The sequence below is a fragment of the Ornithorhynchus anatinus genome, chromosome 4 (assembly GCF_004115215.2).
Source record: "Ornithorhynchus anatinus isolate Pmale09 chromosome 4, mOrnAna1.pri.v4, whole genome shotgun sequence".
Lineage (NCBI taxonomy): Eukaryota > Metazoa > Chordata > Mammalia > Monotremata > Ornithorhynchidae > Ornithorhynchus > Ornithorhynchus anatinus.
The window spans coordinates 26,823,809-26,850,233 of record NC_041731.1 but is presented as its reverse complement, the minus strand read 5'-3'; the positions used below and the strand labels follow the sequence as shown (position 1 = coordinate 26,850,233).

General features: G+C 41.8%; 1 protein-coding gene across 2 annotated transcripts in view; it reads left to right on the top strand.

The window, feature by feature from the left end:
- STXBP1 (syntaxin binding protein 1) overlaps positions 1-26,425 on the top strand; it is an 87,118-nt gene that overhangs the window by 20,943 nt on the left and 39,750 nt on the right. For both annotated transcript variants that reach the window (XM_029062639.2, XM_029062638.2), the window contains exons 2-5: positions 21,831-21,880; positions 23,122-23,203; positions 25,406-25,482; positions 26,226-26,304. In XM_029062639.2, coding sequence (XP_028918472.1) covers positions 21,831-21,880; positions 23,122-23,203; positions 25,406-25,482; positions 26,226-26,304 — 288 coding nt within the window. The remainder of the gene's footprint in view (positions 1-21,830; positions 21,881-23,121; positions 23,204-25,405; positions 25,483-26,225; positions 26,305-26,425) is intronic.

Sequence of the window (26,425 nt, the reverse complement as noted above, 5' to 3'; positions counted from 1 at the left end):
GAATTCTGACTCAGTCTAACATACAATCCGCCTACCTACAATAAGAGCTGAAAACTATAACCTTTCCAGAACTCATCCCTGTCTCATATTTTCATAATCTTGGTTTAGACTTGCTGTTCTGCAGATGGGAGTATACACTGAATTTGGAAGGAGATGAGCAGAGAGAAACAATCAATTAAAAAACAAAAAAACAACCCAACTCTTGGTAGACTCTATCCACTCTTGCTACCTGTACTATAGCTTAAAAATGGAGGGTGTTTCATAGCTAAAATAATATCCTTCTAATAAGCGGTGCTCTGGTCTCTATCCTCAAATCCCCAGAGCATCAGTAAATACTGGATGATTCAAATCATTAGCTCTTCATGAAGGATATCTTCTGTACTCTTGCCCTTCCGTATTTCTCCTCCACAGGAACCAATTAATTTTACTCTGGAGGTCTACCAGCTCAGTGGTCTTCAGAGATGACTTTGCAGGGAATGGGTTAGAGTTCAGGCTTTTAGCAAACACTGGGAACTGAACTGTTCTGGTATCGATGGAAACTCAGAGGGTACATTGGGGGGAAATGAAAAGGAAGACCATTTTCTGTCACCATTTATTTTCCAGGAGGGTTTGAAAAAGCTGCACTAATGGGAATATTGAATATTCAGAATATAGATTCTGCAGAAGTCCTTTGTGCTGAGTCCCAAGGTGGAAGTGATTCAGCAAGATAGAAAGTAAATAGCTTGCCTTGATCCGTGTATATAAAATGCTATATAGAGCAGCCAGATGACTCAGGCATTTCATTATTTGGTGAACTGACAAAGGTAAAGCCATCAGATTCTAATTGTCATCTTTGACATGATGTCTATGCTTGCTGAATTTCATGGAGGAAATATCTCAACAAATGCAACTCTCTCACTCATCCCTTCCCCCCCACTAATGCTACCAGTCCCACAGCATGGGCCTGGGAGTCAGAGGACCTGGGTGATAATCCCAGCTTCGCCATTTTCCTGCTGTGTGTGACCTTGGGCAAGTTGCTTCTCTGTGCATAAGTTTCTTCTTCTGTAAAGTGGGAATTAAATACCTACTCTCCCTCCCACTAAGTCTCTAAGCCCCATGTGGGAGAAGGACTAGGACCAACCAGATTATTTTGTATCTACTCCAGCAATTAATACAGTGCTTCGCACATAGCATTAACAAATACCACTATTTTTGTGATGGCAGTTATTATTCAGCCCAACCTCAGAAGTGTGAATCTAGATTGATGAGAGTCTCCAAGGAACATCTTGGTTCTGGAGGATCTCTAGGAGGCTAATGTAGTTCTGGATGATTGGGTCTGCTCTGGAATGGCCTTGGAATAGCTCTGGAGGTCCTAAACCAAACACTGATGCAATCCTAGAGCAGACCCAAACCCCCAAAGAGGCCCTACAAGTTAATTAGCTCCATGTGTCCTCCAGAGCAGGGATTAGTTAGGACCATTTTGGTTTAGAGCAGACTCCTTCACCTCTTCCTCATATAAACCCAAATTTGACTGGCCCTTGTGAGTAGTTTTGGACTAGGCATTTCAATAATAATAATTATGGTATTTAAGTGCTTACTATATTCCAGGCACTGTACTAAGCGCTGGGGTGGGTACAAGCAGATTGGGTTGACGACAGTCCCTGTCCCACATGGGGCTCACAGTCTCAATCCCCATTTTACAGATGAGGTAACCGAGGCAAAGATCATCTTTTCCATGCATGTCTCCAGCTGGAGGATTTCTTCTTTCACAATGCCAACCTGTCATTTAATTGTTTCCTTTGTTTCCTGAGGATTTTGAGGAGACAGTGTTGACCTACCTTACCAAAAGAGGTGGAGAGAAAGTGAAATCTTGAGATAGAAAAGGGAATTTTAGTCTTAGAGCATAGGATATCATCAAGCATGTTGCTGATGACAAGAGGAGGAGATAGACAATAGAGACCACCCCTACAAAAAAATTTTCATTTTTACCTTCATCATTCCCATTCCCATCCCCATCATCACCTTGTGTTCCCACTGACTCTTTCCTCACCATTTTAAAATCCTCAAAAACCCTTCAACTTTGTTTCTCTCCAGCTGTTTCATTTTCTATTTCCTCTGCACAACTCTTTTTAATAAGATTTCTCATTCAAGGATGTAGAACTCTTTCATTTTCATAATGATTTTTCAACCCACTTTCAGTTCCTATTAGAACAAACTGCTTTTCCTCTTCCTTGTAGGGTCCAAAGTTTCTATTAGAAGTTCCTCCTTGTTATCTTGCCCACTGGAATAAAACTTGTTTGCCTTAGAGCAAGATAATAGTGATGGTATTTCTGAAGCGCTTACTCTATGCCAAGTCATAGCTAAGTATTGAAGAAAATACAAGATAATTAGATTGGCCATAGCCCCTATCCTACACAGGACTCACAATAATCACAGAAAATGAGGCACAGAGAAGTTAAGTAGCTTCCTCGCAGTCACACAGCTGGTAGGTGATGAAGCGAGGACTAGTACCTGAGCTCTATATGTGACAGGGACTGTGCCCAACCCTATTAACTTGTATCTACCCCAATGCTTAGAACAGTACTTGTCATATAGTGAGTATTTGGCAAATACCATAATCATCATCATTAATCATCATTCCCAGTCCCTTGTTCTTTCCATTAAATATTGATTTAATTCTCTGATCACGAAGCCTTAATTGCTGCTTTCTTCACCAAGTATATTTTTGATTTTTAATTCAGATATCACAGATTAGTATCCTGTATGGTCTGGCAAGACTCCTGCCACGATAGGAGCCCTTTGAAGAGAGCATTTTCTCCCTGGATATTGAATATGAAATTTTTTAAAAAATGTGATATTTAAGTCCTTATTCTGTGCCAAGAATGTTCTAAGCACTGGGGTAGATTCAAGATAATTATATTGGACACAGGTCCTGTCCCACATGGGGCTCACAATCTAAATAGGAAGGAGAACAGGCATTGAATCCCCATTTTTGCAGAAGAAGAAAACGAGCCATAGAAAAGATTGCCCAAGGTCACACAGCAGGCAAGTGGCCGAGCCGGGTTTGGGACCTACGTCCTGTGACTCTGGCTATATTCAGTTTTAACCATAAAAATGGCAGGAACATTTGCTCTAAATGTTTGTTTTCCTTTTTCCCCCTCCTCTCACCTTGAATTTATCTCCAGACTCTCATTGAATCTATGGATTTGTTTCTAGCCACCTCCTCTTTTAATGAATTAGTGAATCTATGTGCAGAGTAAACACAATTGCCCAATTTGGCTCCACCCCAAATAATCGACTTAAAATTCTGCTCATTCATAGTGGTAAGGGCAAGAGTTTGTGTACACAAGCTTGCATAGAGACAGTGGGGCTGACAGGTACTCAGTATGTTATATTTTAGGTTGCAAAATTGCCATCCACAAAGATTTTATCCCTGGAGACACAATTTAAAATCTGTGAACTGAAATTTAACAATTCAGAGTTGTTTAATGGGATCTTTTAGACCAGGACTAGGGCAAATAAGATCCATGGACTGGATTTGACCCACCAGTTGATTTAATCTGGCATGGCTTGGATCAGTGGGAGTTCCTACCACTCTTAGCACCAGGGCATATGTGGGTCATTGCATGTCACCATCCCAAGAAGGGTGGTGTATGTGTGGATTTAAAAATTGTATATATCAGTGGTAATAACAGTATTAAGCGCTTATGCTATGTCACAACACTGGGCTAAGTGCTGGGTAAGATTTAAAATAGGCAGGCACAGTCCCTATCCCATTTGGGACTCAGGTCTTAGAGACAGGGAGAGGAGGTGTCCCAATTTTAAAGGTGAAGAAACTGCTGGGCAGAGAGATTGAGGCTGACCCAAGATCACACAGCAGGCAGAGCTTTAATTAGACCTGGCTCACCTGACTCCCAACTAGAAGGGAAGAAAGAGAAAGACTCCTTGTAGAAAGGAGGCAATTTCTATTACTTAGGAAATAGACAAATCAACTAAGATGCAGATATTAGAGACTGTTGGAGGGAAGATAGTTCAAAATCTCTGTAGATTTCCCATTGGTATGGGAAATTGTCTTTTCATAAGTTGCAAGTCCCACTGAATAAGCTGCGATATCAGGTTTTCCTTCCTTATGAATGGTTGGTTCTGTAATGTTTTTGAAGTTCATACCAAGAGGACTTCATCATGTCAAGTAGAACTTGCCAGATATCTGGCTATGGGGAAGCCACCAATCCTGGTAATCTGATAGGAGTCATTCAAGAAGGAATTTGGCATGTAGCCTTTAATGAGAGACCAGTTTAGAACATTTTGGTTCGCTCTCCTTCAGGATGTAATCATTCTGTTGATTGAGCATCAATAAAAACAGAGCTTCTGTTTTTGAAACACTAACGGGGAAATTAGGGAAAACCTTTTGGATAAAGCCAGATCCTGCATATATTACTAGAGATGGCAAAATAGCCAAAGCTAGTGATATGCCACAGTTGAGCTATGGCTTTTTCAATTTTTAGCATCCTGTACTTCAGCCAGAGTGGAACTCAGTGAGGTACTGGCATTCTGGATCCTGGTTGTGAGCAACTGCTGGGAAATAAAGTCATTGTGCATGTGTTTGTGTGTGTGTGTGTTTGTGATCTATCCTACTTATTGTGAATTTTTTTCATGATACTGAGATGGATTTAGGGTGCCTAAGAGGACAGAGGTCAGTCATTGTGCATGTGTTTGTGTGTGTGTGTGTGTGTGTGATCTTTTCCTACTTATTGTGAATTTTTTTCATGATGCTGAGATGGATTTAGGGTGCCTAAGAGGACAGAGGACATAATTAGAGTTGCTCATCGAACCTACACACTGGAGATTGTGGTTTACTGGATTTGCATCTTTGTTGGCAATGCCTGGACCTGTTTTAAATTGAACCACTTAGCCACACAAGCTTGCTCAAGCCTCTGCTCTAAGAGCTTTCCCATTTCTCTTTGCAGCACACCACACTGTTCTGCACCCTTTGACATTATGTTTCACTGTATATTTATAACTCATCTTATGCCCTTCCTATTTACACTTCATTTTTACTTACTAAACCACAACTTTTTGGGTTTCCTGCCATCGTTTCTGTGTCCATGACCCACTCACCCACCTAGAAAATGTATATATACATATATATGTTACTTAATCATGCACTCATATAATATATATGTTTACATAAAATTGCTCTTTAACTGGGTCACAAGGGAATGGATACCTCCAGGTGGTGCTTACATTCACTGGGGAATAGATAACATAGGAAAGGGAGCTCACAGTCATTTTTCAGCCATATCTTTTTTTTAAAGTGCTGCTTTCATAAATAGGCTGGGGCTCTCCATCTTAGATTCCTCATAGTGCCATCCTCTTCTATACCAATTTTTCAAGTGCTGTGGAAATTGCCTCAAATCTGAGGTTGATGAATTATGCAGATTATTTCTTTGGAAGTCCTGAACCCAAAACAAGAAATATGCTTGTTTTTCTTTTACTAGAGCTGGTTGTATTAATTATTCTTCTATTATATAATTACTCATTCACATTTGAAGATTATGCTAGTTTACTTAAGTAGTATTTATTAAGAGGTTAGTACAGTGCAAGCACTTAGTACAGTGCTCTGCATACAGTAAGCACTCAATAAATTCAGTTGGTTGAATTAAGCACTTACTATATGCCAGGCACCATGGTAAGCTCTTGGGTAGATATAAGTTAATCAGGTTGGATACAGACCTTGTCCCACATAGGGGTCACAGTTTCAATCCTCATTTTACACGAGAAAACTGAGGCATAGAGAAGTGAAGTGCCCAAGGTCACACAGCAGGTAGTGGTAGAGCCAGGATTAGAACCCAAGTCCTTCTGACTCCAAGGCCCATGCTCTTTCCACAAGGCTATACCGCTTCTCCAGTGAGGGTGAGATTTCATCCACTTTCAAAAATGTGACTGAAAAGCAGGTGTGACCAAAAAATCCCTTTCCACCATACAACCAAATAAATAGTCCTCTGTTCTGGAGTTGTATTTCTTATTTGCAGTTTGCTTGATATTCATTTTGATTTTGGTTCTTGGCTTCATGATCTTTTCTCAACTTCTGCTGCACAAGCACCATCTCCTTTCTAAATGCTTATTGTCAGGGGTCACTGTGGGGTGTGACCCTGGAGCTGGAAAGGAAAATTCTAGAGGAAGGTCAAGGAGTCCTTTGAGTTTTCGCTTCTCTAGGCTCCAGAATAGATTTATTTTATAGGACCAATGAGCATGCTGATCCTCCCTGTACTTCCTTGAAGCAGAATAAATAATCAGTGCTTTTTTCAATATTCTTAAAGACTGCTTCATGGAAGGTGAGTCTGTGATGCTTCTAAAGCTGGTGTCACCTAAGAATCTATGAGTGATTCCCAGGATTCTGCTCCCTGAAAGCTTAGGAAAGGTCAACATTGGAAGGGGTTTGCAGCACATCTATGAGAAGCCTCTGTAAACTGTTTCCTGCTCGGATTATTTTTTTCTTGTTTTGACTTTTTGAATTTGAATAAGCCATCCACCTGGGAATTATGAACGAAACTGTCAGGGAAGTTGTGGAAGCTTTGGCCAGCCTGTGTATTTTAGCTTATTGTTAAAAATGGTGTCCACCCAGAGGGGTGTAGGAGATCACATTGAAACTCCCATTTATGGGATTTTTTCCCAGAAATAATCCTGGGAATTGCAGACCAATGTGCTTCATCTGTTCACCTCAGAAATTGCTAGAATGCATAATCAAGTTTAGGGTCAATGATTACTTTGGGCTAAAGGAAAGACAATTTAGTTTCTTTAAGGGGAAGTTTTCTTGTCTATTGTGAGCTTTTGAAGAGATTGTTTCTTGGGATTCAAGGGAATCTAGGTTCAAAATGTATGTATATTTCCAAGAGGCCTGCACAAAATTCATCACAAAGCTTCTCTATAAACTGAGTTATTAAGCAATTGGAGGAAATGTTCTGCATGGATAGAAAATGGGCTAGAAGGAAACAAGGGATGAGGGGAAAAAGTTCCCCTTTGGAGATGGAGAAATTGGGGGACCTCCAGGGATATATTGTGTTCACCTGAAAGAGGAAACGAGTACTGAAATCTGCTCATTGTCTGCTGTGTGACCTTGGGCAATTCACTTAACCTCTCTGTGCTTCAGTTATCTGTATAAAGGGGATGAATACTGTGTGCTCTATATAATAATAATAATGATAATGTTGGTATTTGGTAAGTGCTTACTATGTGCCGAGCACTGTTCTGATACAGGGTAATCTGGTTGTCCCATGTGAGGCTCACAGTCTTAATCCCCATTTTACAGATGAGGTAACTGAGGCACAGAGAAGTTAAGTGACTTGCCCAAAGTCACACAGCCACAGGTGGCAGAGCAGGGATTAGAACCCATGACCTCTGATTCCTAAACCCATGCTCTTTCCACTGAAGGACATGGACTCTGTACAAGCTGATTAGTTTGTATCTACCCCAGTGCTTACTACAGTGTCTGGCACATAATAGGGGCTTAACAAATACCATTTTAAGAAAATCTCCTAAATTCCCAGATAATGCTAATTTCTGTGTGGTGAGTGCTGTAGATGGGATACAGGGTGATATAAACCTGAGTGGATGGAAAAGTGCCAGTGAGCTTCACTGTGAACAAATGGAAGGTACTACACTTAGGCAAAAAATAATTGAAACTCTAAGTTCGTGGTGATGGTTTCTGGTGATTCTCAGGAAAAATAACTTAGCTTGTCAACTAGAGAAGCATCGTGGCATAGTGAAAAGAGCACGGGCTTGGGAGTCAGAGGTTGTGGGTTCTAATCTCGACTCTGCCCATTCTCTGCTGTGTGACTTCGGGCAAGTCACTTCACTTCTCTTTGCCGCAGTTACCTCACCTGTAAAATGGGGATTAAGTCTGTGAACCCCACGTGGGACAACTTGATTACCTTGTATCTACCCCAGCGCTTAGAACAGTGCTTGGCACATAGTAAGCGCTTAACGGATACCATCATCATCATCATCAATCCTCCAATTTACTGGTTGGGGGAGTAGTCAGAAAGATCTAGAAAGTACTGGGCATTGCCAGAAAGGGAAACTGGATAATCCAGCAGCAGTTAAGGAGACCCATGGTGGTCTGATGCAGAACAAAGGTGCTCTGCAGCCAGATCTGCAGTCTGAGGAAGGCCTCTGGCTGAGTAGCCAATCTGCTGCTGCTGCTTTCTGGAACCCAGCCAGTAGCAAAGCACCTGCTCTGAGAGTCAACCGCAGTGCAAAAGGAAAAATGCTGCAGGTTTATTTAAAAGGAGAACCTTAAAAGGAAGAGGACTGAGTTTAGTGGAGATGACTCCTTTATTTAGGATTTGCAGAGCCTAATGGAGGTGATTGGCCAGTCCCAAGGTAATTTTATTTAATGATGAGGGAGAAGCAGGGATATTCTCATATTAGGGATGAAAATGCCAACGTGGAGCAAGTATGAGAGATTTGTGTGAGTTACACAGCAAGTCGGTGAGAGAGATGAGCTTTCAACCCCCAGCACTTTTTTCCAATTCAAATTGCTTCTAATAGACCATACTCCCAATTCTAGTTGTGCTCAGTTGTATGGTCTGTGCTCTATAGCCGGTGAATGATGGAAAAAGAGTCCATGATTGTATGTTCGTTCATTCCGAAATGCTTTAAGTGCAGGGAAGTCTCTTACCCTGATATTAGAATCACAGGGCTGGCAAGGACTTGAGAAATCATCTTATTTATCCCCTGCCTCCAGGCAGATGAATAACTAAATTATCCTGAACTGCGTGTTGTCTGTTCTTTCCTTAAAGGTCTCTAGGGATGGGAATTTCTCAAACTCCCTTCCATTTAAGCAATTGTATTTATTGAACGCTCACTGTGTGCAGAGCACTGTACTAAAAGCTTGTGAGAGTACAGTATAACAATAACAAATTCCCTGCTCACAGTGACCTTACAGTCTAAAGGATTTTGATCATCAAATTCTCTCCAGGGTGATAAACCCTGTCCTTATTCAGGTACCGAAACATTTTCCCAAGAAAGGGTGAGTTCAAGTCAATCTACTTGTAGAAAACAACCAACTACTCTTGGGAAGTGAGTGAAAGAAAAACATTCTGAAATACCCACCCCAAAGAAGCATGTTGCTAAAATATTGGTATTTAGTGTTTGTTTTCATAATTGAGATTAGCTGTTTTTTCTTTTTTGTTTTTTCAAATGTATCATCAACAGTGAGGAAGCCCAAAATGTGGAACAAAAACAAACATTGCTTGTGTGAGACATTTCCTTTCACAAACAAAGACCTCCAAAGCATAATCTCATCTTTTAGGATCACAGACCCACTCTTGATACTGAATCAAGGTCAGGAGGGTGTGGAGGTAGATATAAAACCCCTCTTTAGCTGATTTTCAGCAGAAGATTTCCCATGAAATTGAGATCCATCTTTTACCTTGACCTTTTAAATGCTTGGAGAAGTTGGCTGTAGGGAGAATTTTGTCCTGTAATTTTCTGTTATATAGTGGATGGTTCTCAGATGGTTTGCCTGCCAAGTTAGTGAGTCACTCTAGCTCATTTAGGTCCCTTACTAATCCATTTCAGGGTGTCCATTGCTCTCCCTTTTGACCAACTACACCACCAGACTAAGCATTAGACTGTAAGCTTCTTGCAGGCAAGGATCGTCTCTGCTAACTCAGTGGTATTGTATACTTTCCCAAGTGCTCAGTACAGTGCTCTGTATGCAGTAAGTGCTCAGTGAATACCGTGGATTGATTGATTGGAACCTTCCCTGCTTCAATATAAGCTCTCTCCTTTTTCAGTCATCAGAATATATAAAGAACAATTAGCATCTACTCCATTAAAACCTTTCATAGACTCAAAGAGCGTTGCCACCACTTAATTATCACTTCTGTAACAACCCATCAATCAATGGTATTTATTGAGTGCTTACTATGAGCAGAGCACTATACTAAGTGCCCGGGAGAGTACAGTATAAGATAGTTGGTGGACATCTTCTCTGACAACTCTAATTTCTTTAACTTTATAGGACCTATTTTCTAGCCTGGTAATGATTTTTATCACTCTTTGGATTCTCCTCAGTTTCTCTTTTCCAAGACCCCTAACCTTTGTTCAGACCAGTACAGAACTGGATGTAAAAGTATAAGAAGGGTGTGACCAACACAGAGAAAAGTTGAAGGATTATTTCCTGACTTTTTGTATGCCCTATTCCTGTTGGTTCATCTCAGTGCTATCTTGAGCTTTACATATCTTTAAATTATTTACCATAAAGTGTATTAATGTTTGTCTTCCCCTCTAGACTGTAAGCTTGCTGTGGTCAGGTAATGTGTCTGCCTACTCTGTATCAAACTCTCCCAAGTGCTTAGTACAGGGCTCTGCACATCTTCACCACTGCACATACTAGTAAATACCTTTGATGATGCTAAATTTCAGCCCCATTCAGCTTCTGGCTGTTTATGACCCCCAAGGCATTTTCTATTATTTGGGAGTAGTATTTGGGAAAAAGTAACATTTTTCACTAATACCAGGTAAGTTTTATTATACACCATTCCCCACACACAGCACTCATCAATCAGTCAGTGGTATTTTTATTTTATTTATTATTTTATAAATATGAATTATTATTTATCATTTGATATGTGCTGTACAGTGTAGAGCACAATATTAAGCACTTGGGAGAGTACCTGGGCATTATCCTTGACTCATCGTTCTCATTCTACCCACATATTCAGCCTGTCACCAATTACCAAAAGGTCCATTTTAGGCAGTGTCAATTGACCTTCTACTGGCCACATAAAGCAGATGAGGTTTTGGATTGGGACTGACAGTCTCAAATGAAAGATTCTAGCAGAGCACACTGCAAGGAATTTATCTTCTATTTGAAATGAGAAACAGATTGTCTTTTGATAAGTGTTTGGAGATGCTTTTTGCCCACTCACTGTATTGAATGAATTGGTGGTATACAGATCAGTTGATAGCAAGATTCAGTGGGAGAAAAAAGAGGTTAAGAGGTGAAGGTGACTTTAGATCGGTGTGTGATCTTGACCTGTCATTGAGAGGAGAGAGGAGCTAGTAGAAAAACCCACTTGAATTTGCTTGTGTTTATGCATCGCTGAACTGTAGTAGCTTCTCCTCCCCGATCTCTGGGACGGTAATACCTTTTACTCTCCCTATCAGTGCTTAAAAAAGTGATGCTGGGATTCTTTCAAAGAAGCAACATAGGTTTGTGGATAGAGCACGGGCCTGAGAGTCAGAAGGACATGGGTTCTAATCCCAGCTCTCCCACTTGTCTGCTGGCAATTCATGGGCAATTCATTTAACTTCTCTGGGCCTCAATTACCTCATTCATTCATTCAGTAGTATTTATTGAGCCCTTACTATGTGCAAAGCGCTGTACAAAGCACTTGAAATGTACAATTTGACAACAGACAGAGACAATCCCTGCCCAATGATGGACTCACACATTCAGTGAAATTGATTGAGGACTTATTGTGTGCAGAGCACTGTATTAAGTGCTTGGGAGAGTACCATGCAGCAATAAACAGTCACATTCCCTGCCCGCAGTGAGCTTACAGTATAGAGTCTGGGGAGACAGACATCAATACAAATAAATAAAATTACAGATGTGTACGTAATTGTTGTGGGGATGGGTAGGGGGAATAGCAAAGGGAGTAAGTCAGAGCAACACAAAAGGGAGTGGGAGATGAGGAAAAGTGGGGCTTAGTCTGGGAAGGCGTCTTGAAGGAGATGTGCCTTCAATAAGACTTTGAACTGGGGTGGGGGGAAGGGGAGTCACGGGTTGGGAGTAATTACCTCTTCTGTAACATGGGGATTAAGACTGTGAGTCCCACGTGGGATACAGCCAACCCCGTACACTCCGCTCCTCTGCCGCTGACCTCTTCACAGTGGCTCGTTCTTGCCTGTCCTGCCGTTGACCCCTGGTCCACGTCCTTCCACTGACCTGGAATGCCCTCCCTCCTTTCATCTGCCAAACTAACTCTCTTCCCCTCTTCAAAGCCCTATTGAGAGCTCACCTCCTCCAGAAGGCCTTCCCAAACTGAGCTCTCCCTTTCCCTCTGCCCCTCCTCCCCTTCCCAACCCCTTTATTCCCTCCCCCTGCTCTACCCCTTCCCCTCCCCACAGCACTTGTGTATATTTTTATATATTATTTATTACTCTATTTTATTAATGATGTATATATCTATGATTCTATTTATCTTGATGGTACTGATGCCTGACTACTTCTTTTGTTTTGTTGTCTGTCTCCCTCTTTTAGACTGTGAGCCCATTGTTGGGCAGGGATTGTCTCTATTTGTTGCCGAATTATACATTCCAAGTGCTTAGTACAGTGCTCTGCACCCAGTAAGCACTCAATAAATACGATTGAATGAATGAATAAATGAATATTGACTGCGTCCATCCTGATTACCTTGTATCTACTCCAGTGCTTAGTACAGTACCTAACATGAAGTTAGCACTTAATAAATACCGTTAAAAAAAAGGCAGTACTCTAAACCTCATCCTAAGTCACTTTCAATTCTGGGATAATCATAGTTAATTAATTTCCATTAAGGCTCAGGTTAAAACCCTGTTCAAAGGTCATTGTATGGATAAATGGACAAGAAGAGGAACCACTGAAAGCGTGAGCTATCGGCTCTCTGACAGTGGCATTTAAACCTGAAGTCTCCATTTGTGGTAGTTATAGACTTTCAGATCCAGAATGTGTATTTATTCACCCACTTTGCTCATCTCAGATAGTGAATTCGTCAAGAGGATCAGAAAGGGCTTGCAGTTCAAATTCATTAGCACTGACACTCTATCAGCTTTCCTTTTTCCTGCATAAGGGGGCAGGCTGTGTGGTGGTCTAATAAGACTGCTAAAGATTAATATTTTATCTGCGCAAGCACTGATGCCTCTAGAATGAGTCCATTGTAAGATTTGAATGGCAGCCACCCAATCACACCAGCATCTAGAAACCATCCTGCCACAAACATTCCTGGGTGAACAGGCAGGGCTTTTGCATATTCTCAGCCTCCTGTGAAGACCAGAAGAGAAGCAGCGTGGCTTAAAGGAAAGAGCCCAGGCCTAGGAGAAAGGAGATCAGGGTTCTAATCTTGGCTCTACCTCTTGCCCTCTGTGTGATCTTGGGCAAGTCACTTAAACTTCTCTGTGACTCAGTTTTCTCACCTGTAAAAATGGAGATGATACTTCTTGCCCCTCCCCTGCTTTACTCTCTCCTTGCACTGTGAGCTTGCAGTGGAACAGGAAATAGGTGTGATCTGACTTAATTGTATCTACCCTGGTGCTCAGTACAGTGCTTGGCACATAGTAAGTGCTTATACCATAATTGTTAGACTACAAGATCCGTGTGGGCAGAAAACATATGTACCAACTCTGTTATATTGTACTTTCTCAAACACTTACTATAGTACTCTGCACACAGTAAATACAAATACAATTGATTGACATATTTTGCATGTCCCCTGGTAACTCTCATTCATAGTGGAATCACTGTAATTTATAATAATAGCAATGTTGGTATTAGTTAAGTGCTTACTATGTGCAGAGCACTCTTCTAAGCGCTGGGATAGATACAGGGTAATCAGATTGCCCCACGTGAGGCTCACAGTCTTAATCCCCATTTTTCAGATGAGAGAACTGAGGCACAGAGAAGTTAAGTGACTTGCCCACAGTCACCCAGCTGACAAGTGGCAGAGTGGGGATTCGAACCCATGACCTCTGACTCCCAATTCCGGGCTCTTTCCACTGAGCCATGCTGCTTGTATCCACCCCAGCGTTTAATACAGTGCCTGGCACAAAGTAAGGGTAGCGGAGCTATACAGTAGTCTGTGCACTTGTGACATCAGAAGGTCATGGGCCATGGTTTCTAACAGCGAACCATGAACCTGTGAATCTTACAAGGTCATCAATTGATTTATCAATCTCTAGACTGTAACCTAATTGTGAGCAGGGAACATGTCTATCCACTCTTTTGAATTGTACTCTCCCAAGTGCTTAGTATAGTGCTCTGTTCACAAGTGCTCAAATACCACTAGTTGGTTGATTGACTTATGGAGGGCTGCCAGAGTGCAAAGCCCTGTATTAAGTGCTGGGGAGATGACAACAGCAGTTCAATGCACATTCTTTGCCCTAATGTGGGGTGGGGTAAGACAGGCAAAAAATGATCTACAGATAGTATCAGCAGGAGGAGGCACAAGACATAACAGGACATCATGCTGAAATATCTGAACACATAATTGAATATACATATGTTCATAAGTACCAGAATGGAAAAGCACCTAAGCTCTAAGCATTGCTCTTTGACAAGACTTGGGGCTCTGCAAATTGGGGAAAGGCTTCCTGAAGAAGGTGAAATTATAGGAGGGCTTTGGAGGTGGGTAGAGTTCAGGGTAAATTTGATGGATTTGGGAGAGGGAAGGACCATTCTTCTAACCTGCTTATCTTTTGTCTTTAGGACATCTTTGTAAGCGCTGCTTAGGCAAGGCTGGATCCAATACCTGTTTATAACTGTCGTTTGAAAAATCCTGCTAAAATGCTGCTGCAATTGCCTCTTTGTGCCCTCTGGTCAGACCTAGATGTACTGTTCATGAAACATTTCTGTTTTTCTGTAATAGACTGGGAACCCAGAGTGCAAACCTTGTAAAATAAGAGTAATAATAATAATAAATATCCTAATGGGTCCCAGTTGGGTTGGCATTGAACTGGGAGACCATTGATGTTGTATTTTGTGACTGAACTTGGGGAGGCCTATTTTCCTTTTATTAGAAGAGAGAAAGTAATATTTGCTCTCTGTAGGAGGGATTCCAGTTACAGATACTACTTTTGTGAGGTCAGTGAATTCCAATTCCAATGGGGGAAGCAGGGAGAATTTTTATGTACAACATGAATTTTGAAAAGGACAATATAAGTAAAAGTTTCACAATTATAATTCATGAGCATCTGTAATTACTGTTTTTCTACTAAATGAGCTGTAGAGGAAGGTCCCTGAATTAGAATAATGTACTTTAAATCTGGTGGGTTAATTCTTTGGCTCTGAACCAATAAGGACTGGCTATACAATTGGCAGAGGTTCTCTTAATTGCCTTCAAAGGGTTTTTTTTTTTTTGGACCTATTAAAAATAGCAGCTTGTACAGTGCTTGGCATGAGACAGGAAAATTGGCAGAATGTTTGGAAAACAAGTCCAGAAGAAAATGGAAGAGACTCCTGGGTTTGTGGGGGAGTAGTGTCAGTCTTGTGGAGGTCTCAGGGACAGAAGAGGCAGGCGTTAGGATTAAGGAACTTCGCTGTTTGTCCAGGCTGTGGTTGACCCTGTCCACTTCAGTCAGCACCCCATTTTTGTAGTGGAATATGCAGACTCCCCTATGCTACAGAGCATCTTGATTCTATAAAATTCTTACTTTACAGGGGTTCTTTCATTCCAAAGTCAACAGTGTGCTTAATGGACTTTCACAAGATCATATAACATTAATGTCTGTTCTCCCCCTCTAGACTATAAGCTTGCTGTGGTCAGGGAAAGTGTCTGTTAACTTTGTTGTCTTGTACACTCCCAAGTGCTTAGTATGGTCCTCTGCACTCAGTAAGTTCTCAGTAAATAGCTTTGATTGGTATAATTTGATCAGTGTTTGCTAGAAGAATGTCATATACAGTGAAACCCAATATCATACTCTCTGAATTTGTGTTCCTGCAACCTTGACCTTAGTTGTTGGATTCCTTTCTATTTTCTGTGACGTCAATATACTGTATTATCAGCCATGAGATTCTCCCAGTTAGCACTAATTTTATATGAGTTGGAGGAGCAGCGACTATTCCTATGATTCCGTGACTCTTGGTCAACACGATGAAGAGCACAAGAATAGAAGCATTGTCTAGGGAGGGAAGAAAAAAGCAGCTGATTAAAGGAGGGGAGGCAGGGGGAGAAAAAGAGTGCAGGGAAGGCCAATGGATGGCATGGATCACCAGGCTCAGTAAATAGGCCTGTGATCTTTCTATTCTTAGCGAGGCAGTATTCCCGCGGGGGCAGTCTATAATCCGATTTGGGTTGTTAAAGTATGATTATGTACTTGAGAAGGCTTTAGAGAGGAGTACCAACTTCTCCTCTTGTTCTTGGGGGAAAACTTGGGGTGGGGCATTAGAAGGCCAGAGATTCATGGTGGGAGGGCATTGAGGTACAACATGGAAGGGGCAGGACCTTGGGGAGGCAGGGGAAAAAGCGAAGGAGGGGGAGGAAAAGGAGTTGAAGTGGGGGTAAGGGAGTGAGTGGGGGTTGTGAAGAGAGGAGGAAGGGGTAGCAGGAGGAGGAACAAAAGGGAGAGAGGAAGAGAAAGATGGAGAGGGTGGAAGAAGATCCTGACTGTCGTCATGATTTTTCTCACTCACACTGGGCTTTAGGGCCCAGGTGTTCAGCTCAGGCCTCCTGGGGAAGTGTCCAGGGCCAAGGTGGGCATCGGAGCCCCAGAGCCCTGGCACTGGCTCGAGCCTGCTGCTGCCTCTGTGTAAGTGGCATCAGAGTTGGAGCCATCACTGCTTTGACCATGACAACAGGAGGTCGCAGCCTGGGACTCGGTCTGCCGCCGCAACCCCGCAGGCTTTCAGGTGGTGCCAGGGCTACAGGACTCCAACTTTGGCTTCTGCCTTATCCTCCTGAGAATCCTTTAGACTGCCTGGGTCGAATGCACAGTCTGGGGTGTGTGGATGTTTATTAGAATGTTTAAAATATTTATTTATATTAATGTCCATCCGCCCCTCTAGACTGTAGGCTTGTTTTGGGCAGGGAGTATGTCTGCTAATTCTGCTGTATATTAGTCTCCCAAGCGCTTAGTACAGTGCTTTCTCTCTACATAGTAAGCACTCAGTAAATGCCATTGTTTGATTGATTGATAGATGGCCTATTCCCATTGGCCTGTAGCCCCAGGAGGATAAGAGAAGGAACGTGGCTCCGTGGAAAGAGCACGGGCTTTGGAGTCAGAGGTCATGAGTTCGAATCTCTGCTCTGCCACTTGTCAGCTGTGTGACTGTGGGCAAGTCACTTAACTTCTCTGTGCCTCAGTTACCTCATCTGTAAAATGGGGATTAAGACTCTGAGCCCCACGTGGGACATCCTGATTCCCCTGTGTCTACCCCAGCGCTTAGAACAGTGCTCGGCACATAGTAAGCGCTTAACAAATACCAACATTATTATAAGAAAAGAAGAAATATGATGGCAGTGTGTCAATCACTTTGGCAATTGATGGCATTGAGTACACTCTGCGTGTGAAGCACTTTACTAAGCACTTGAGAGAGTACAAGAGTCGAATGGATTCTTGTTCCCCACCCTCACGGAGCTTATCACCTAACGGGGAGACAGACCAAAATTATTTAGAGTTAGTGAGCCCTGAGGAGAGGAAAACTGTAAAGCTGGAAGAGGTATGCCCACATTCGGACGAAACGGTTGTAGAATCTAATGTGCAGATAAATCTATTAAAAATAAAAGTATAAACAAGTACAAGAGTGTTTAAAATGGGATCCTAGTCCCCAGGGCTGGGGGTAGCTGGGATCTGATACAGGGGAAGGTGCCGTGAATTTATTGGTAGAGGTGCGGGGGTTTGAGAAAGGCTTCAGCAATGCACAGCACCCTGAGGTCTGCTGGGTTTTGTCAGGGAAGGGAGTTCCAGGCTGCTGGAACAGCCTCAGTGAGGGCTTGGAGGTGGGTAAGTCGAAAGCAGTACAGTTATAGTGGGAGCATGTGAGGAGCAGAGAGTGCTAGCTGGGAAATGGAAAGTGAAGAAAATCGAGGCTTCAGCTGGCTGGAGAACTGCTGGAGAGGGCCCATCAGGGGCTGGGTGTCTGTGACTGCCCATCTTGCCCCGAAAGCTCAGCTTCACCCCCTCACCCTGATGGACTCGGTCCCTGTGGATAGAAGAAATACCATTACCTCATAATTGCCATCCCATTTTGGGGTGTGAGATGGGAGTCCTGCTGAAGGTGAAGTTTGTGAGGTGTGAGGGAAGCTAGAGTAGAATGGTTCCCTGGGGTCAGTTTTGAGAAGGGTTTGAGAGAAAGTGCGGTGCACAACATCAGGAGCAATGAAGAAGCGTAGGAGGTTATGAGGTCAAGAAGGAAAGCATAAGAGAGTTTGGCCAATTATTTTTGTAGCAACAGTCAATGAAGGATATTTATAAATAACTTCCTAAATAATACTTGAAGATATTTTAAAATTGATCATTTTGTAACAGTATTCACTGGCCTGCAGAATTCTGCTCATCTGGCAAAATTTGTGTTTGCCTCACTTTAAATTTCCCTTCATGAGTCATCTCAGGACTTCCGGCTCCTGCCCGGCTAAAGAAAATGCATTTTCCATGTGCTGAGAAGCACCTGGGCCTAGTGTATAGAGCTCGGATCTTGAGTCAGGAGGTTCTAATCTTGAATCCTCCACTTGTCTGTTGTGTGACCTTGGGCAAGACACATTACTTCTCTGGACCTTAACTGTAAAATAGGGATAAAGAGTGTGAGTCCCTGTCTAACCAAATTTACTTGTATTCACCCCAGCACGTAGTATAGAGCCTGGCACATAGTACACACTTAACAAATACTGTTGTTACTGTTATTATTGGTACTCAGTTCTCCTTGAAATTTCCCTATTGACAGAGATGGCCTTAGAAACCAAACAAAAAGGGAAAAGAAAGAAGTCAAATATATTGAATTCCTAATTGATCCTACTATTGAATATTCATTTGGCAGTTGCTCCTATCTTACCTTGACTTCTTTTAGGCCCTGTATACTTGGGCCCATGCTTAATTTCTTGGCTATACTAGTCTTTCCCCTATTATGCCAGTGTCAACAATGATGCATGCAGTTGTTGAAAAGAATATCAAGTGGTTTCCCATGGGAGCAGTCTTGGCCTGATATGATTAACATTTTAATCAATGAGCTGGGTAATGGAATTTGAGGCATCATAGCCTCATAGAAAAAGCATGAGCTGGGAGACAGGAGGTATGGGTGTTTTTTAATGGTATTTGTTAAGTGCTTTCTATATACTAGGCACTGTACTAAGCACTGGGCTAGATAAAAACTTACCCTGTTGGACACACTCCATGCCCTACATGGGGCTCTCAGTCTTAATCTCCATTTTACAAATGGGGTAACTGAGGCACAGAGAGGTGAAGTGATTCACCCAAGGTCACACAAGTGACAGAGCCAGCATTAGAACCTAGGTCCTTCTAACAACCAGGCCTCTGCTCTATCCACTAGATTCTAATCCCAGGTCTGCCACTGACCTGCTGGGTGACTGTAGGCAAGTCACATAACCTCTCTGGGTCTCAGTTTCCACTGATGTAAAATGGGGTAAGATTCCTGCTCCCCGTATCACTTGGTTTGTGAGTCCTGTTTAGGATAAGGATGGTGTCTGATCAGATTATCTTTGCTCTAACCTAGCATTTAGCCCATAGCGCTTTGGCTCATAATAAGCACTCAGTAAACACCATAATCTTAATTATTATTGAGACTATGTGCACCAAATTTGCAGATGTTATTATTTCGGGAAGAATTGCTAATACCTCCAAATTAGAAGTAGAATTCCAAATGACTTTGAAAAAATTGAGAAATGTTCCAAAAGAAGCAAAACAGAGTTGTATAGGAACAAGTGTGAGATATAATGTACCAAAGGAACAAAAATTAGTATATAGATAAAATGGGGGAGCACAAATTAGTAATAAGAATCTCAGACTTTTCTCTTTGGGTCAGCAATATAATCTGTAATTTAAAAATGTTACCTAGAAATGAAAATGTACTACCAGGAGTATGACAAGCAAGAACTGGCTTTTTGCGATACTTGCAATTGGTTAGATTCCTAATAAGTTTGAAGTGAGTCAAATTTTGACCTCCATATTTTATGAAGAGACTGAGGGGGACCAGAAAAGAGTTATAAAATAATTAAAGGGATGAAAAATAGGATTTATATAAAGAGATATAAAAAAGATAAGGGTATCGGGATTGATTCACCTGGTAAAAAGATGGCCAAAGGGAAAGTAAATAGGTCTTTTATCACCAATTGGTTTTATAGTGACAAAAGGTTAATAGTGAATGGGCAAAAAAAGTAGCTAGATATTTTAGCTAGAAAGAAAAATATCTTAATTTTTGATGATCACTATCAAAATCATTTATGAATATCTTGTTTGTTGACTCTGGTCATATTGTACTCTTTCAAGTGTTTAATACAGTGCTTTTCACATAGTAAGGGCTTAAATGCCATTGATGATGATTCTGTTTCAGTTGGTGTATAAAATGAATTAATTAGCTGCCGTAGATGCAGCTCTGGATTTGTGATGTACTAATTCACAACCTCACTACGTGCTTTTATTTTTCACATTGCTAATGAGCAGTGAAATGGCCAAAAGACAGGTAACAGGAAAGATGAAGTAAGGGACCTGGCTAACTCATAAATTGAATAGACCACAATTATTGCTTTTATTGACTGTCCAGTGCCTTAAATACTGTGAAATGAAAGTTATGATGTCTGCAGATTTGGGAAAGGGATCGGCATTGAGGTAGATGGGATTGAGGTACAGAGAGTAGATTGGCGCTGGAGGAGTGAAATGTGTGGGCTGGGTTGTAGCGAATCAGCGAGGCAAGGTAGGAGAGGTTAAGCTGATACACTTTAAAGTGGATGAAAAGGAGTTTCTGCTTTTTGTGGAAGTGGTTGAGCAACCACTGGAGGTTCTTGAGGAGTGGGGAGATGTGAATATTGATTTTTTTATTTTAGAAAAATGATCTGGGCAGCAAAGTGAAGTTCTGGACAGACACGAGGCAGGGAGGTCAGTGAGGAGGCTGATGTAGTAGTTACCTAGAAGTGTCTGCCTTCCCCTCTTGTTTAACTCCTCAAGGGCAGGGATCATACATGCTAATTGTGTTGTATTCTTCCAATCGAAGAGCATTGTGCTTTGTTTCCAAACACCCACCCAGTAAATGTTGATTGATTACTAAGAGCCAACATTCTGCCTTTTATAGTGCAGTGAGGTTTCAGTCTGATTTTTTTTTTGCGTGCTCCAAATTTACCAAGCTACATGCTCACTCTTTTTGTGTGGCAGAGAAACGTTGCTTCACATATCAACTCAAACACGTGTTGTGACTGCCTTTGGGACAACGTTGCAGCTCCCAGTTATGTCAATGTAAGGAGCAGAGCTCCCAGCCCCCAGGAATATCGTGGATGCACAACTAATATTAAGGCCCTCTTTGTCTCACAGGAAGATGTAGAAGATATGAAAATGTGATTGCTGGCAATCAGGTGGAAACTGCTCAACCAGCTTTATTCCCACTTCAAAAAGGGATGCTAATCCTTGTTATTTTATTTGGTTGATGGATTAGGAAAACTCAATTGATCTAGGGAGTCAGAAGTGATTTTATCCTAGCCCACAGAAGTGTTCACACCAGAAACTTGGAATAATTAACTGGGTAGGAGTCTTTTAATCTTATTACAAATTACAGTTGTTTGACTTTTAGTTCCCCACCTCTCTATTGTATTAACTTGTTTTTTAAAGGTGTAAAGCCTCGGAGCCATCTTGATCTGCTAATTAAGGAGTTATGGGATCATGGAGTTTCAGTCCTGCAATCACTGAAATATTCAATGTTCCTTGCTTTTGAAACTGGGAACTTTTAAGGCCAGTGCAAAGTCAGAGCATTTCACCTGAGCCTTGTCAGTTTCCTTTGAATCAGGGGAGCAGAGCATTATCTTGAGTGGAGGGTTGTGTGGACCTAGTTGGCTATATTTTGTGATATTGTAGAATGAAGTTGGCCAAAGGAAAAATGGCCTTTGAGAAAGTTGTGTGAACTAATGTTCCTTTTTCTTGTGTTTTTAAAGAAATCATGCATGATGTGATCAGGAAGGTGAAGAAGAAGGGAGAGTGGAAGGTGAGTAGAGTGATATTAGTGAAGACTTTGAGTCATTTGGCACAGGTGACCTACAGGAGCCTAAGGCCAGCAAAGAATGCTGAAGATAGAAATTCCTTGAATGTGGCTGGTGGGCTAGTGGCTGGCAGGAACACTTAAGACTGTGCTGCTGGGTTCAGTGCTATGTTCTGCTTAAAAAATATCAGGCCTTGCTGGAATCACAGAAAACTATATAAAAAGTCATATAGGCTCAACAAGACCCAACCGCAGTCTTATTTACACATGAAATGAACCTTTTTGCCTCATGCATTCAAGGTTTCCATTTTCTTTCTCTTTTCTCCTCCCCCTTCTAACTCCCAATATCCTCTTAGCCTCCAAGGATGGAATGCCAAGTCAGTTTCAACCCTCAGAAACCCAAGTGAAAATTACCCATCTTCAGCCTTTACCAAAGTGAAGGACAGAAATTGCCCCTGGTGCACTCTGGGCATCTCTAGCAGTAAGAAGTACTGAGCCTCCTCTCCTAGTGGTAATCCTAAGGAAGGCAGAGGCCCAGTACCCAAGCTAAATTCTAACCAGCACCTGCATAGGGCAGCAGAGGCTTTGAAAGAATTGCCAAGATCAAATTAAGATTTGGTCAGTGAGAGGTCAGAGCATAGAGTAATCTGCCTCTACAGGTCTGAACTGAGGTGCTCGCAAAATCCTCAAGTTGTAGTTGGGACCTTGGCTATTGAGTGAACACTCCACAGCCAAGGTTGTGACTACAACTTCAGTGTACAGTGCCGTGGAAAGAACTGCATTTTCCTCCCCAACCTAAGTTTGGACCTAAAAAGTAGCCTTGGCTTCACTTGTGGAAGTTTTAGAACCAAATTGAAGACATTGATTTGAGCAGATGTAAGTACAAGAGGGGTTCAGATCTTCCCCAAGATTCAGGCTGGTGTACACTTCCCTGAAATCTGAGACATTATTTTAATATCTGTTCCCACCTCTAGACTGTAAGTTCCTTGTGGGCAGGGAACATGTATTAGTTCTGTTATGTTGTATTCCCAAGTGCTTAGCACAGTGCTTTGCACACAGTAAGCACTCAATAAATGATTGATTGATTGATAGACCAGCAAGCTGATAGCCTGTGGCCCACTTAGCATGGCAGAGATCCACTAATTGCTGTAGAGGTATTTATCAGACTACCGTAGTGTCTGTTGCTAGATTACACAGCGTCACTCAGCCATGACAGTCCATCCTCAGAATCTTTTGTCTCCTTCTAGGTGCTGGTGGTGGATCAGCTCAGCATGAGGATGCTCTCATCTTGTTGTAAGATGACTGACATCATGACCGAGGGGATAACAAGTGAGTAGACTGTTCTGTATAATTAATTGCCTGGCTAATCATTGACTCAAGCTGACCCCTTGCCATTTCCTCCTGCTGCCAGTGGTCTTCATTCCTCCCTTATTCAGGATACTCTTTCTGAGAAAAAAGAGTTCATAATAATAATAATAATATTTGTTAAGCGTTTACTATATGTCAAGCGCTGTTTTAAGTGCTGGGGTAGATTCATTCCTTCAATCATATTTATTGAGCGCTTACTGTGTGCAAAGCACTGGACTAAGTGCTTAGATACAAACTAATTAGGTTGGACACAGTCCCTGTCCCATCGGGGCTCACAGTCTTAATCCCTGTTTTACGGTTGCGGTAACTGAAGCACAGAGAAGTTAAGTCATTTGCTCAAGGTCACACAGTAGACAAGTGGCAGAGCTGGGATTAAAACCCGGGTCCTTTGTACTCCCAGCCCCATTTTCTATCCACTAGGCCAAGCTGCTTCCCCATCCATTTGCTTGTGCAAATGGGAGGTTTTTCCAGGCTTACTGAATTGTGCGGAAGGAAACATGGAGAACATTGGGAACATAAGTGAGTTTTCTTGACTGGAGGCAAGTGGATAGCAAAGAGGGAGGGGATGATTGTTCATGTGGAGAGTAGCAGGCTGGAGGCATGGAAGCCCAGAATAAGCAACTTCATTTAGTTGAATAAGGAGTTGGTGAAACATTTGTAGGAAAGGGTCATGGGACCAAGAGTCTGGTAAAGGAGATGACTTAAGGCAGAGTATATTGGAGAAAGTAGACCAAGCTTTTCTTTTGAGGGAGAGCAGTTTTTCCTTCCATCTGGAGCAGGAACTTGAGAATAATAATTGTAATTAAGGTACTTGTTAAGCACTTACCATGTGACAAAGATTGTTCTAAGTGCTAAAGTAAAGCACTTCAGGTTGGAAACAGTCCATGTCCCATATAGGTTGCTCAGTCTTAATCCCTATTTTACAGAGGAGATAAATGAGGCATAGATAAGTTAAGTGACATGCTCAAAGTCACACAAGAGACAAGTAGCAGAGCTGGGATTGGAACTCAGGTCCTCTGACTCCCAGGGCCATGCTCTTTCCATTAGACCTTGCTGCTTCCCAAAAGAACTTCATTCTTCCCCTCTCCTTATCTCACTTGGACATGGAGCAGGCAGGAGCAGCACTTCACCTTTCTAGTAAGATTCCTTGCCTTTTTGTGGAGGTTTTATGCAGCATTAAAAGTTCTCCAGAAAAAGCCTATAGTTGACACTGTGCTCTGGGCACAGAATTTATCTTTGCTCCCAAAAAGGTGAATGTTGTAATAACAGAAATGTTAATAATAATTGTAGTATTTAAGTGCTTACTTACAGGACTTACTGGATGTTCTGGAGAAAATATATCCAAAGAGTGACTATGAATTGTAAATGACTCGATGGCACTTGATAATAATGATAATAATAAGAGCTTACTATGTACAACTCTACGGCATAAAACAAGACAAGATGTGCCAAGCACGGGGTAGATTAGATACAAGATAATCAGGTTCCACATGGGGGTCATATTCTGTGGAGGAGGGAGAACAGGTATTGAACTCCATTTTGCAGATGAAGGAACTGAGCACAGAGAAGTGAAGTGACTTGCCTGTGGTCACACAGTAGGTAAATGACAGCCAGAATTACAACCCAGGTCCTCTGATTCTCAGGCCTCTGCTCTTTCCACCAGGCCACATTGCTTCCAGACTTCTTGGGAAATACTGTAGACAATATGATCCAGGAATGCACCATTAGTATGTCAGTGGGGAGTGCCTGAGGATATAGAAAGTGAGAAATAGGTTGGCAAATAAGCCTTAAAAACGAAGGCTGAAGTAATTGAGGGTAGTAGCATGGAGAAGAGAAGGCTGACTGTACTTAGTGATAGCCTTTGGGTAAACAGTGTATGAGTAAATTCTTTATTACCTAAGCAAGTATTCTCACTTTTCACCAAGAATAGGAACTTCCTAACACAGAGATGATAAGATACTGAAACCCATCACCAAGGGTGCTTGTAGACCCTCTGGAGGTTTTTAAGGGAAGAGTAGAAAATAATTTTTCTTTGGTGTAAATCCACTCTTGTCTGGAAGCAGTAGAATACACTCGAAGACCTCGTTTGGCTGTGGGCACTCTTGTGACTGCATTTTATGCTTTGTGAATTCCCCAATGGGCTGATAGTATTTTTTTTCCCAGTTGTGGAAGACATCAACAAACGCCGAGAGCCACTCCCCAGCCTGGAGGCTGTGTATCTCATCACCCCATCTGAAAAGGTAAATCTCCAGGAAGAGTTTAGGTTAAAATGTGAGTTGGCCACCACTGGTGACAGTACTGTCTGAGTATTTGTCATTTGTAGGCTAGGGATCTACTTAGTATGCTGCTCTGTATCGACATATATTCTAAAAATTACAGAACTGGGAGTAGGCACATGCTTAAAATAAGCTTTCAAAAATGAAGTCACTTGGCAGAAGGTCATTGCTAGGTTGGCAGTTGTCTTCTCCTTGATGAGGGAATTTGTGTCTTCTCTATCTGATTTAAAGGAGCAAAATCATAAACTTTTCATTTATATGTTCAACTTTTTCATTTTGGGAAAATTATCTGCTTCCCATTAGATTCCTTAATGCTGAAGCTTGAATTGCTCAGAGGTGGCATTGCTTGTAAGAGCATACTTAAAAGCTCCAGCCTGTCACTACCTGCCAACATTATTACTCAAATTTCTTCCTGGAAACCTGAGCTGAGCCAGCTCTAGGGAACTGGCCGATTGTAATCCTTTGGACTTCATTATACCGGGGTCAGAGTAAAAGTACTGCCTTCATTTTACTTAAAAATTCGTTGACAGTCCAGTCCTCAGAGCTAAAATGAGTATTGGGATTGCCTGATAAAATGATGATTCTTTGCAGTTTAAAATTGTTTTATAGTCTGTGTGATTCAACAAATAATTTTTGTATAGGTTGAGGGTCAACTCATATGATATAAATTATGACTTGCCATCCGTGTGCATTTCTTTTCCCTGTAGTCTGTCCACTCGCTTATCAGTGATTTCAAGGACCCACCTACTGCCAAATATCGAGCCGCTCACGTCTTCTTCACAGACTGTGAGTATACATGGTTCCTTCCTGTTTTCTCTCTCTCGTTTTCCACCAACCTAGGATATCCTGCAGTGTAAGAGAGACTCAGAACAAACAAACAAGAATATATTTTTGAAAGAGTAATAAT